General features: G+C 39.0%; 1 protein-coding gene across 1 annotated transcript in view; it reads left to right on the top strand.

Moving 5' to 3' along the window:
- ME1 (malic enzyme 1) overlaps window positions 1-14,314 on the top strand; it is a 180,217-nt gene that overhangs the window by 161,812 nt on the left and 4,091 nt on the right. Inside the window, exons 10-12 of the mRNA XM_040554032.1 lie at window positions 5,550-5,655; window positions 8,275-8,417; window positions 10,759-10,932. Of these exons, the coding sequence (XP_040409966.1) occupies window positions 5,550-5,655; window positions 8,275-8,417; window positions 10,759-10,932 (423 nt within the window). The remainder of the gene's footprint in view (window positions 1-5,549; window positions 5,656-8,274; window positions 8,418-10,758; window positions 10,933-14,314) is intronic.

The raw sequence follows: 14,314 nt of genomic DNA, 5'->3' as shown, positions 1-14,314 counted from the left end.
TCCATTTGGTTCTACAGTATGATGACTTGAGTAAGTTTCTGTGGAAACTGTGATGTGTGCTTGCTTGAGGCCTGATCCCAGCATCTCCTTTGCATGTTGTGCTGTTTATCAACCACTGTAACTACTAAAATAAAAACAACAAACAAACACGAACAAAAACCTAAAAACTTCTGTCAGTTCAAATCAAAAATACAATCAGTTTTTCATAAAGCTCTTAACTGCCGAGTTCTTTTACCTCATTTTGCTCCTTGGATTCAAAATCCTGGTGTCCAACTCACTATGTCTTACTATTAATAATAACAATACTAATATATAATAGCAATGGCCATCTCTTACTCATTAGGGAGTAGAGATGTTTTTGGATTGCCAAAATCTTTCGTATATAATGTCACAGAATCAGAGAATGCTGCTATTGTTTCTTTATCTCTGTGCTTCATCTGCTGACTTAACACAGTCCACATTGTAACTCATTTGCTAATAAAGAATTTAGCTCATATTACTTTCCATCTGAGATACCACGGCTAGTATAGCAGCCTATCTGTTTTCAAGTTGCTTTGTTCTCTTTTGTTCAACCCCAAAATATCCCGTAGGTTTCTTAGTACAAAATGATACTGTGATAGAGGCAATATTCCCCCCCACCCCGAAGTCATTTCTGATATTTTCATTAAGTCTTTGCACTTAGGTTTTATTAATATTTTTGAGCATGTTTAACTCTTCACCTTCAGCAGTCTGGTGAAGGTGTATTGTATTGTTTATCCAGGCAGGCTGCGTATGCATTAAAGATGCTCTGGTTGTCTTCCTGGTGTTTTAGTATTTAGTTTGGTGCTTTTTATTCAAGCAAATTTCTTGTGATGCACCTAGCAAATTACCTCTTCTATAAAAGTTAAGGAAGTAATATGAGAATAGATAGCATTGAGAGATTTATATAATGAAATGTTGGCTTTATTTTCTTCCTTTTCTGTGTATTTATTTTTCATTTCAATTCTTGGGATGCAGAATTCATTTAGGAAGCTGAAGCAAGAAGGATATACAGCCTGATGCAGGAAAGGTTCTTGTTATACACCGTAGAAAACATATTAAGACAATTTAAGACTACTGCTGTCTGCAGTAGATGAGTCTTCACACCTCTCTTTGAACAACAGTGCAATAACATGCTTCTGGAAAAATTCCTCCTCTGCGTGGCAAGTGTGGAGTCCCGCAGTAAAACAGTGAGAACGTATTGAGGCTTGGCGTACTGAAAGGGATGCAACTTTAGATTTTTATTTTTACTTTTTGGTGGTCCTTTGGGGACCTAGGAGTTGGACTTGATGGTCCTTGTTGGATACCTTCCAACTCGAATATTCTGTGATTCTATGATTTAGATCACTGATTTTCTGAGCCCTTTCCTTTAAGTGAATGATTTTTAATAATGCTAAATGAGTAAGGTAGTGGACTCAGAAGACGAATACAAATGTGACCAAAGATGTTTTCATGTAGGAGTCTCAGAGTGTCATACAGAAGCCCCATAGCTCATTGAAATTCTTTCTTGGTGTTAGAGTATTTTGAATTTTACCTCCCCTATTGGAAGAAGAAGGGAAGTACCAGTGAGCTGCATGCCGTGTTAATGTGCTAGGTTTATGGAGACACATGCAGACCAGAGCAGTTTCTGATTTATGCTGTCGTGCAATGATCCTCTCCAGCTCATTTCCCAGCAGCAGATAGCCAGAGTTCAAAAGCTGGCTAAGCCAGAGCTGGAAAGGGAAATGTCAGAAGACGGGCTCGGGGCTTCTGGGAGGACTTTGAGCCAGGGCTGCTCCACGCTGATAGGTCTGTCCACGGGGCTTCTCTCCTGAGTCAGGAGTGGGAGAGTGCAGAAAGTGGCAGGAAGCCAGAGTCGAGACTTCTGCCTATTGGCTCCATCCTTTCCTCTTTGCTGTCTGACAAAAGCTTGGTGAATTCATATTTTGTCCATAGGTGTTCGGGGGGCATGCCTGGAGGCCTCTAATAAATGGACTGGCAGCCTCCTAGTTTGAGGCCAAACACGCAGAATCAAATTGCTTCTTCTTTCTTACAAGCCACAGATTGCCTAGTTGGCAGGGCACTGAAGGATGCTAGCAGTGCTCTTGCCACACCTAGTATTTTTGCTGAACTTCTTATTCCCCAAATTGGCAAATTCATATCTAAAATGTTGTCCTCTAAATTAGCAGAGTTTTGTAACCAAATCTCATAGTTTTTAGGGAAGCATTGTGTAGCTTCCCTTAGGATCACTGAATTTACAATTAAAATACAGTTCTTAGAAGCTATTCATATATATATATATGTGTGTGTTTATATATATATATATATATGTAACCCTAACCCTAGAATTTCTTTTACAGGCATTTTCCAAGCAAAAATCTCTATGTACATAGCTGTTGTTATTTTTGCTAAGCCACAGAACTTAGTATTTCATTCTTAGTTAATAGGCTAGAAAAATATTTACTTGGAGACATGATTCATTCTGAGTAATGGGATCAAACTAATTCAGACCAAAGCCAAATAAAAAAAGTTTAATTTTTTCATTTTTCATTTTTTATTAGAATGGTAGAAATTAAATGTGTGAAATTAAGATAGGGCAGAAGGGAATCTGAGTGTAAGCTGACCCACCTAGCTAGCAATAGCCTTGGTAGCCAATGAAAGCCCATGAAGGGTTGCAGTGGACCACATTCTGCTTACTTTTTGAGTACTCCTTGCAGTTAATTTAATGAGAGATGGACGTCATGGTCAGTAGGAAATGGGGCTTTGAGTCTTTGGTGTTGTATTCATAGGTGTGAGAACTGCTCTTCCATCATCTTAATTTTAAAATGTTGAAGTATCTCCTTCAAAAGCCAACCAAATCTAAGACTGTACAAGTAACTGTTTCATGCAGGGTTCTGGTTATTTTCATTTTCGTTTTGGTGAAAATTGAAAATAAAAGAATGCCAAAATGCTTCTTCACAAAGATGTCCCAAAAATTTGCCTGTTCCCTTGCCCAGAGCTGAAGATCCTGGAGGACCGGAGCACCTGAGACAGGCTGAGAAGTGAGCTGGCCCCATGTTGCAGCTCTTGGAGGGGATTTCTTTTTTTTTGGGCAGCCTCTTGGAGGCTGGATTCTAAGACCAAATTGAAAATTGACCTCCCCAGACTCTTCCTGATAAGCAATTAAGAAACCAGTTGAAAAAGTAACAGAGGACGGGACAATTTTCCAAGGCACCCATTCCCAGATCCACAGGATAAACCTTCCTCAAAGTCAGACTCCATGGAGCACTTCAATTTCCAACAACCAGCCCATTCTAATGAGGAAAAAAAAAAAGCTTTCATCATAGCATTCTAAGTTATTTCTAGCAACAAGGTTTTGGCCTGGAAGTTACAAATTCATTTGTTCTTTGGTGGCTAAAAAAGAAAAGTTCATATTTTTTTCCCCTAAAGATATTAAGGGGAATTCCTGTGTTAAAGGGAGAGGCATCTAAAATGTGTGTGCATAGACTGTGGTGACATCTGCTGGAGTAGTGGGAAATGGCAGACTTCAAAATTTGCATTGACAGAGCGATTCAAGCAATGCTATGCCAAAGATTGCTAATGTTGTGGCATTCTCTTGAGCCCGAGCAGTTTACATTTTACCCACAAGGGAAACCAGGTGCCTGTATAGCAGGATTTCTATGGTAATATTTCCAAGAGGACACTTAAGACCTGTATAAATACATGCAGACATAACCCTCTTAATCTGAAAACTATGTATTTTGGTCATGAAAAAAAAATATCTGTAGAGGAGGATAAATCTCTGGAAATTCCTTGTAATCAGGGCTGAGTCAAGAAAAGCTGATATCCTGTGAGGCAGAACAGCTCAGCTGGTCCTGACCACATAACAGACGTACCCAGCTTCCTGTGGTACCCTCTGGAAACTTTCCTTGCAGTTGAAAATGAAAAATTGCCTCCCATTTGGTATACCAACTGGTGTGGTTACTGTCTGAGGAGCAGCAGAGGAGCTTCAGCGATGCGATTTGCACGGTGACACGTCACAGGATCTTTTTCTGAAGTGCAATAACAGATCTTTCATTCTCATTAAAATTAAGCAAAAAATGTCATTAAAAAAGTGAATCCTAGCTTAAATCCAATAATATGCAGAGTCCTAAGCTGAGTCAAAGTTGTCAGATTGATAGACTACAGTGGAATCGTGGAAAGAGTTCTGTTCCGGTACTTCAGCATAGTTTTAGTGAACTTGCTGGGATTAGGGAAATTTTTGTCTTATCAGGTGGATAAGATGTAGCTAGGGATGCAAGGATATGTATGTTGTGGATGTGGATGACTTGTTGATGCCCCATCCCCGGAGGTATTCAAGGCCAGGCTGGATGGGGCTTTGAGCAACCTGGTCTGGTGGGAGGTGACCTTGCCCATGGCAGGGGGGTTGGAACTGGATGGGCTTTAAGGTCCCTTCCAACCTGAGCCACTCTGTGATTCCATGATTCTATGTATCTGTTCTTAGCTATTCGGTTAAAATTATGTTTAACGTCTGATTTTCCTCATGTACTTCCCTATGTATCTACATCCTCTACTACTTGCTGAAATTGTGAGATGTTTGAGGGTCTGGCACTGCCTTTTAGATTTATGTTTGAAAAGTGCCCTCACAGTGCTATATTCTGAGGCATAATAATAAAATGAGTTGTGGAAGCATACACGTTTTAAACTGTTCTGCTGATATTTTTAAGTGTGTGTATAGACATAGGTCCACGTGTTTAGACAACATAATTTTTACAAGATCTGGCCCCTTCTTGCCCCCCGCTCCATGTTACTTACATTGAGCTCGAAGCCTGTTTGCAGCCCAGTCAATGTCAGTGCTGTTCTGTAGCCCTTTTTCCTGCATCTGTCATACTCCATTTGGAAACCCTGGTGGGCATCTGTGGAAATTGCCAGTATAGGTCGGGTTAAAAGTCGTTTCACAGCTAAGTCAATTTTGTTAATACAACAACAGTGCGCTGGAGAGGTGGTTAGAATTACGGTCAAAATGAATGAATGGCTTAAATATAAAAAATGCAAAGCAAAATACGATCTCCCCGATGCTTCCCCACTCCATACAGTCTCTGTCCTTTTAGGGCAGAGCAAACCTGAAAAAGCTCGGAAACTGAGGTAGGATAGGTTATGAATTTCCCTGTCCCAGCACTTCTGTGCTGTTTGTTATATAAATATTTTTGTGCTTCATCATTAATAACTTTAAGAGTTTGACCAAATGTTAACAAGTATGACAGCTTTAAGAATGCTTCAAAGAAGAAACTTGTGACTTTTTTGTTTAATTGTAAATACAGTTGTGTTCTAGAGCTTTTATGAATATAAAATAAAATTAATTAATTTAACCTACTTCTCAGATAAATAGATTTTGTCCTAAGCCTGTTAGCTGTATACAAAGTAACTTTTTCTAATATGTTTTTGTAGGTGGGCACAAAAGCAGGAATGAAAATAGGACATGTTAAACCAGATACTTTAGAAACTGATTATCCCAGGATATTAGGTTCCAGTAAGCTTATAATAAATGTCTTTTTCCTTTTTCTCTCACTCAGGGGCGTGCCTCATTAACAGCTGAGAAAACTCGATTTGCACATGAACATGCTGAAATGAAAAATCTAGAAGATATTGTTAAAGATATAAAACCATCTGTGTTAATAGGTAATTTCTTTTACTTTAAAGTAATGACCTTATTCTTCCTTTGAAAAAAACTGGGGACGTGATTTCATCTGAAGACAAGATCAAGTTCCTCTGAACAGAGTTTACCTTTGTGTTATTTTAGAAAACACTGCGTGCGTAATGGACTTCTATTAAGCACTTACACAAATAGTAACTATCCAAGCATGTAACACTGTTTTCACTCCAAACCATCCCTTTTACAGGGGGGATAATCCAAGTTGTTTTAAACATCTAATGGAGAACCTTATCACCTTCCTAAATTACTTCTGATCTGATGTGGACACTGTAATACAAATGACCTCAAACTTAGACTAAGAAAACAGAGCTAAGCACATGCAAATCTGTGTAATTATGAGCCAGTTGCATCTGAATCTTCTTTTCCTTCATATTGGGGCCCCTTGCCATCTGTCCTTTGTGAAGACGAAAATACAGATTTTACAAAGACTTTTATTTTGTAAAAGCTGCAGGATTTTGATTTCAGTAAAGGATTGTTCATCTCATTGCATTTCGTTTATTGTATCTCAGTGACAGTTTCAGGAATGAACAGCAAATACACTTGAATCATTTCTATATATATGTAAGACTTGAAAATTTATCTGCCTAGTAAAATCATTCATGAGATGCTAGAAAATCTGAAATGCCACAGTGAAAATTATGCTACATGTTAAGAGCTACTTTTTTGACTGTGCCTTGACCGTGTGGCCCTTGTTTAGTAAAATCAGCTTTTGACAATGGTGATAAATGAAACTTGGCTTGATGTTTTCTCTGCCACATAAATATAAAAGAAAGATGCTACATAAATATGTAAGACTACAAGATGGAGACTAAGTAGTCCAGAGAATTTATTTAGGAGTATACAAGTCTGAAAAAACTAGTGGAACTGAAGAATTGAATGAAAAATCAGCAATAGTTATATAGAAAAACTTTTATCCACTCAAGTGTGCATACTTAAGGAATATTTGCTGTAATGAAACAAGGATGTTTACTGTATGTAATATTTTTATATTTATACCTATGCAGCACTTTCCCTCAAGGCTGTATAAGGAAGGATCTTCCTTATAGATCCTATAGAAGGATCCTTCCTTATAGAAACAGCAATGAAAATTAATCTTTTTTTTTTTTTTAGTTTGGGTGACTAGTTATTCAGTATCTTCCCCTAGGCAGCAGGAGTCATGGGGAAATATGTTGATACTCCTTTTCCCAATATTTGACTTAACTCTGTCTCAGTAAATCCACATATATTTCATTGCCTGCAATTGCTTGGGGAAAAGCCTTACCCTAGCTGGATCAAATACAAAGAAATTGCTATTTTAATAACAAGGACAGAAAAAGAAATATAAATTGTTCTGGGCACTTGAATGTTGTCATTCTTACAAATGGCTGTCCAGAAGCAGTTTTGGAAGACATTAAACATTTTGCAACTGCAGACTTAACCAGAAATTAAGGTGTATAACAGGTCCTTATGTAAGTGAGTCAAAATCACGGCTGTCCTAACTGTTCATTAAACATACAGTGGCCCAGCTGATCTGGCAGAGCTTTTGCATCTGTGCATCCTTGCCTATTCATAGCAAAAAGAACAAAGAAGTATGGAACAGAAATGTCTGAGCAAGAAATGTTTAAACTCTGGGAGAAGTGGGAGAAGTCACAGATTTGCAACCAATTGCAATGTTGCTTTTTTTTTTTTTTTAATTTTTTTTTTAAACAGGGAATAAGAATTCAAAACCAAATTTGCCTTAGGCATTACTGTGCCCAAGTAATGGGCACAGTAAACCTAAACCAATCCTTGGATTCCCAACTCATATAGATGAGATAGAAATACAAGGAGGTTACTTACGTCTCAAAAACACAACACTCCCCCCGCTTTTGGCTGGTGAAACATCTGAGGTTCCAAATGTGATACAGTGGCTACACTTCTACCCTGTAGCAGAATCTGACTTAAATGAGGTGCTTTCGTACCAAAAGACTGCCATTTAGTCCCTGTGAAAAACATTTAAAAGTGCAGACAGTACTGGAGAATAGAAAAAGCATTATTTTTAATCTCTGGTGGGATGGAAAGGGCTGCATTTTAAAAGATTGTTGCTGTCAGGAAGCCTTAGACTTGGAACTGGAATGATTCATCAGCTGAGGCTGGAGATGACAGCATGACCAGCTTGTAGGAAGCAGAGACTTTCATTTTATTCTCTTGTCATCACAAAAAGTTGCAAGCCGACACACTGCATTTGAGAGAAACCATCCAGTCTATTGTGTGAGACTAGGAGCTAGAGATGCACATATCTGCTCGGTTTTGGACTTATCTGCAATTAGGTGATACATTTCTATCATACATAAAGGGCCGGACAAAGGTGAAGTGAGAAATTTGCCCAACAGTACAGGGGTGTATAGGTCCTGTCATATGTTTGGGATAACACTTAAGGTTCACTGTTGCAAAATATTGTATAGAAAACTTTTTCTAACCATAAATGTTAGGAAAGAGGATGAACTGTATTTTAAACAGGGAGGTATGCAGTAAAAGAAACTCTGTTCTTCTAAGTGTGACGTGCATAACTTACCTTGAACTAATCACATTTGTCTGCTTGTTGTGTGTGTGTTTTTCTTGTTTAGGAGTTGCTGCAATTGGTGGTGCTTTTACTAAAGAAATTCTTCAGGATATGGCTGCTTTCAACAAACGTCCTATTATTTTTGCTCTCAGCAATCCTACCAGCAAAGCAGAGTGCACTGCTGAGCAGTGCTACAAATATACAGAGGTAACCAAAGATTAATATGTCTGGTACCTGTAATGAAAATTAAATCTTAAATCTTAAATGGGAGAAAGATAAAGGGTGAAATAACAAATATTAATAGTGTCTCTGTAGATAAAAAATAGTTAAATTAAGTAACATTTTTTTCAGATCTTACTGAGACAGTTTCACTTAAAAATAATAGATTTTATTGGTGTAAGGCAAGACTCGTATTTATTATAACTGAAGTATCAGTAACTGTCCATCATTAAAGCCTTCTGCCTGTCTTTGAACTGTACCATTTATATAACACATACACAGCAGCATGCCTTTCATTTGAGATTTTATAAATACTCTTTAGGGTAAGAAAATACGTCAATAAAGGAAATAGAATCTTTAAAATAATTATTAAGAATTGGGGTAATGATTGACTTCTTACAAGGATTTCTGTTACGGAGGTACAGGTGGAAAAGAACTGTGTTTGCTTATTTATTATTGTCTTACATAAGTACTAGGAAACACGTCCTGTAGTTCAGTCTAGAATTTGCCATGTGTGAGTAGTTGACTATGTATGTTTTATAGCGGCTTATGTCAGGATTTCTTGTCCAATACAGGGCAGTTTGAATGACAGTTTCAGTGTTTAAAAGACAAATTTAGCATGCCCATTCCCCACTGAAAAGTACACAATTATAGTGCAGTGGGCTGCATGAAGGGTTGGCTATAACGGGTAACAACATCTGGTAGGCAGAGCAAAGGATACACTGAAGCATTTGATCTGTCACCAAAGCATATAATAAGCAGGTCAGGAAAATACTGCAGGACTCCAAACTAAACAGAATATTCTTCTGAAGAGCTGAATAGCAACGGTGATGTATTTTAAAATGCACGTTTTCAGTTCTCTAAAATAGGCGTAGATATTTCTGATACAAAGTACCTCAAGTATTTAACAGTGACATTTATCACTTCAGCAGTGCTAGCATAAATAAAGGCTGGCTTCTCTTCTCCACCTAAATTTACTGCTTAAATTCTACGGTCCTCCCTAGGTCCTTTGGGCTGGCAGTGCAGAGCCTCTGGGGCTGTTATTTCTTCCCTCGATGCTCTGAAGCTACTGCGCCTGCCTTAGAAATGACTCCTCTCTCCTTGTGTACCAGAAATGACCTGGGAGTCTCCACATGCAATGCTGCAGATGAGCCACTTGTGTGGTTCCTCTCCTGTCACCCCTGAACGGCACCAGGTTGTGCTGGCCCCGGCCCTGGTCAGGGTCTTTCTCAACCCAGGTGCAAAGTGAGACTAGAGGCTCGCTGACAGCCTGTCTCTCACTGCTCCGATAGCATCACAACCCTGACTGTGTGCTGCTGAGCGATACCTGGCCTAATGCTCCGGTGAGCTGGTGTTAAGCAATTAGCAAAATGAGCCTTGTCCTTATTCCCGGGCTACCCCATACTCCTCTGTCCCCGTCTGGCGCCTGTGCACAGCTGGCCCTGTGCAGCTCCCTCCTGCTCCATGCGGAGGGGAAGGGGATGCCTGGGAGCACGCCATGCTCATGTTCGGAGGTCCTGTGTGAGCTGCAACACCAAATGAGTTAGACTCTCTTCTCTTGTCCTCAGAACAAGTGGTATGGTATATATAATATATATCCATACAGCTAAGCTTTTTAAATCCCCCAGACAGGCAGGCTTTTCCATAGTGCCCACTGGGCCAGCTTGTGCCTGGTGCCTGGGACCTGTCTGGGACAGCAGCACTGCCTGGAATACTTGGCAGTACCCAGAAACCTGCTAGGAAACATGCATAGGTTTATCAGTATTGGGTGATCACACACCAGCTCCTGAGCTGGTGCCCAAGCGCCATCCAGAGGTGCAGCACTTAGTGGCACAGGTATTATTTTTATGTGAGATCTGCTGTTGTTTTGGGAAAAAAATCCAGTAGCGTCAGCCAGTGTTACTGTGACAATACCGTTCCTTCCCATTTTACAGTTCTGGGTGTCTACTTTCGTTCCATGTACCCTTCCTTTGTCATGGACACACACAAGGAATAATTGATGCTGGCCTTCACTTCCTCATTCCTCATTTCCTCATCATAAACTGTAGATATAAGCTGTCTTACCTGAATAAGGCAACATGTACTCTGTGACATCAGGTAGCCACAGAGCATCGCCAGTAATCGCTAGGATCAGCATCCCGGTGATCTTGAAACATACTCAATCACATAGCTCTAACGCTCCGTTAGAAGAGAGATTAAATAGATGTAACCCAGCCTCCATGGTGAGCGAAATATTTTAAAAATATTTTTATTTAAAAGGATGAGCGAAATATTTTAACAACATACTCTCAAATAACATTATTTCTTTGGTTTTCTTGTTACAATACAGGGACGCGGCATTTTTGCCAGTGGAAGTCCTTTTGATCCTGTCACTCTTCCAAACGGAAAAACTCTGTATCCTGGACAGGGTAACAATTCCTATGTGTTCCCAGGGGTTGCCCTTGGTGTTATTGCATGTGGACTGAAACATATTGGTGAGGACGTGTTCCTCACAACTGCTGAGGTACTGTATTAAAAATCATTTACACTTCTTCATTTAGTAACTTGGTAATAATGACCAATGAAACAGAAATACCTAAACATTCTCTTTAAAATTGGAAAAATAATGGTTTTTGTTTCTTTGCTTGGTTTTTTGTTTGTTTTTGCTTAAGATCTTTATTTGCAAGGTATATTGGTTCTTTTTAAAGAGTTTATACATGTTCCAAAGGTCATCTGATAGAAACTTCACCTCCTTTTGGAAAGAAAGTGAGAGCATGACTTCAGTGTACAGTTTGCATACATGTGCACATGAGTTTAATTTTAGATTGAAAGGAACTCTATTCTGATCTGTTGGCATCATTTTCTGTGGAGCTTCTTTATCAAGAGATGGTGAAAGAACTCCATTACCTTCTGGTTCTTTGCACCTCAGTTTGACAAAATCATGACTTCCAGGTTTTTTTCATATCCTTTTCTACATCGGTTATTCTCTTTCCTTGGGCATTTTTTAATTTAAAGACCAATTTTTATTGGTTTGTCTTCCTTTATCTCCACTCAGTGGACAAGAGAAAAACAGTGAGCAAGCACATTTGGTTCCAGTGATTGTTCAAAATCTGACATCCGCTGTCTTACAGTATTCATAAACTCACAGGATTGTATCTTCAGCACATAAGGGAGAAGAATGTAGCCTGTATTGTTTAGAATCCCTTCATCAAACAAAATAAATTACCTACAGCATGTGAAATCAAATGCTCTTGCACATTTTTTTTTCAAAAAAAAATCTCCCAAAGCTACAAGACGGTCTTTCTATAGCTGCTTCTCACATAAGATCTCACTTAAGATTAAAGAAGCTGTGTGAGTAGCTGGAGAATGCATCAGTAGTGTAGGTAGCACACAGAAGAAGCCTCAAAGCAATGCAGTTAGAGGTTATTATGAAACAATCAAAAAAGAGAGAGGAAAGGTTACACCAGATTGCAAAAGTGGGAATGCCTGATGCAACTCTTCCCGCTTCTCTAAGGGATGTTGCATTCCAGGATTCCTGTTCCTTGTGTTCCTCTTCTTGGATTAAAGGGAAGAAAGTGGTCCTTTACTATCACCCTGAGGCAATTCATAGGCAACATGATCCTATCTATGACTGGGCTTCAGATGTGATATGAAGCTTTCTTAAAAGGCGGGCACTTGCACGCTGCCATAGCTGGATTTCTGAAGTTTTTTGAAGGTCCATACTATGGCATCTTTTAAAAGTTTACCAGCTGCTCGCCCTCTATGAGAAAGACATTCACAATTTCCATCTTTAAAATTAGTAAAAGGTCCAGACTGTCTCCACTGGCTTTAACCATCCTAGGAGGGCAATGATCCATTTTGTAAGTCTTGGGATAATTATATCCTCCCTTTAAGTCCTCCCCTGTAATTTCAGTTGGATATGGTGATCTTCATTTGATGGTCTAAACTGCTGTGTTAAACAGTTGTCTTACTTCGTTCTAGAAGTTGCTTCATTTTGGTTTGGGTGAGATGGCCCCTATATATAGAAAGCTGATGGACGAAAGGTGACACATCTGTAGGTCGAACTGTCTTTTAAGTGGCAGTCTGCTAAGTCACCTAAAATCCATTGTGAAACGTAACTGTCAAGGAAATAAAATGTTATCAGAAATTTTGAGGACGATTTTAAATTCTCTCTTGAAATGAGTGTTGTCCTCTGGTAAAATCCCTAGTAAAGCTAGACATATAATTTTTTTTTCTTGTATAGAAAATCTCTGTTGGCATCAAGTTCAATGGGTGGCTATTTACAATATGCCTAGAATTAAGACTGTTCACATCTGTTCTCCCTCATTGTGTGAGAGGCAGTATGTGACTGGGGCTTGAGTGAGCTCGAGGCAGTTACTGACCTGACAGATTTCAAAGGTCTTTGCCAGAAGAGGTAGCAGAGGCATTAAGGCCAGGAGAGCTGCTTAGAGGCCCTTACCTGAAATTACAGTACAAAGCAAAGGCTTTTTTTTTTTTTCCTGGACTTTTTCAATGGTAGAGAAAAATCAAAACAGTTTCACATTTTTTAGAACATTTGTTAGTGTTCGCCATTGGAAACGGAAGTGTCCAAGAGGCTGCAGAAGTTAAAGCACCAAAAAGATGCCTTTTTTAAAAAGGGACGTTCTCATTTTGTAGTGGTAGCTTACCTGAAAAACTATAAAAAACAAGCTGCCCAGGCTGCATGCCTGCAACTGCTGTCTTCTTGCTTTGCCACCTCTCCAGGTAGATCTGATGAAAGTCCTGAATAGCTTGTTATAACTACCACAAATTCTACCTGCAGTGTTCTTTTCTTCATGCCAAGTAACACAGAATGTAACTCGGATTTTGATTGACAAATCTAAGGTACTGTAAGCTGTAATACCTCTTAATTGCAGGTGATTTCTCTGTGATGACAGGGGACATTACCTGTTCTTCTAAGTCCTACCAAACATAACAAGAAGGACAGGGAATGATGAACTAATGAAATATTCTTGGCATGTGTGGCCTACAGTTAAATTACTCCAGAAATTACTGCTATTTAATCCTTTCACTATAGAAAACGTCCTCCAAAAGCCAAGATGCCCCCACTTGCTTTATACCATTTGTCCAGCCTTGGCTGTCTTTCACTTAGATTCTGGAATAAGGTTTAGCTAATTTCTGTTAGAAACTTAAATTCGTTAAACCTTAAATGGTGAAAATGACCATACTGTGTCAGACCTAAGATCCAAACAGCCCAGTATCTCTCTGTGAAAGTCATCAGTAGCAGAAGCTAAGGAGAAGAGGATAATTAGGGGAAAGGAGTGATCCTTCTGCTGAAAATGCTTCTCAGCACTCAGTATTAAACAGACTTACTGAGCTGGAAGTTTTATCCCGTCATGGCTTTCTCTCATAAATGAGCCTGATGGCTTTTAAAACAAGTTTGTGCATTAGAACATCTTTTGGCAATTAGTATCACAATTTAATTATGAGTTCTGCAGAAAAAAAAAAACTCTCCTTTCATGATTTCCTTCTGTCTGATGAGTTGCATTTCCTGTACTAGCATGAGAAGTAATCACCTTCAGTTGCCTTTTGTTTTTTCTTTCAGTCTTCCCATCTATTCTTTCACAAGTCTATAGTAATCCTCCATGTACAAAAACTAACCTTTTGATCATCCTTGTTACTCTCTACACCATTCAGGATTTTACCCTATTCTTGCTTGAAGGAGGTGAAGAAAAAATGCAGACAATTCAAAGTGATGTTACGTTGAGGATTTGTATATTGGTATAATTACTGTTTTGCTTCTCTTTTTCATAATAACTCCAAATGTCGATTCATCCTGTTTCCCACTTCCATTGACCTGATGTTCTCAGAGCTCTTCAGAGCTCTTTTTTTTTTTTTCAGAAAGCACATGAAGAATGTGTCATTCC

This window comes from Cygnus olor, chromosome 3 (assembly GCF_009769625.2).
Source record: "Cygnus olor isolate bCygOlo1 chromosome 3, bCygOlo1.pri.v2, whole genome shotgun sequence".
NCBI classification, from domain to species: domain Eukaryota; kingdom Metazoa; phylum Chordata; class Aves; order Anseriformes; family Anatidae; genus Cygnus; species Cygnus olor.
The sequence above is the reverse complement of the archived record's forward strand: the minus strand, read 5'-3'. Positions and strand labels throughout refer to the sequence as shown.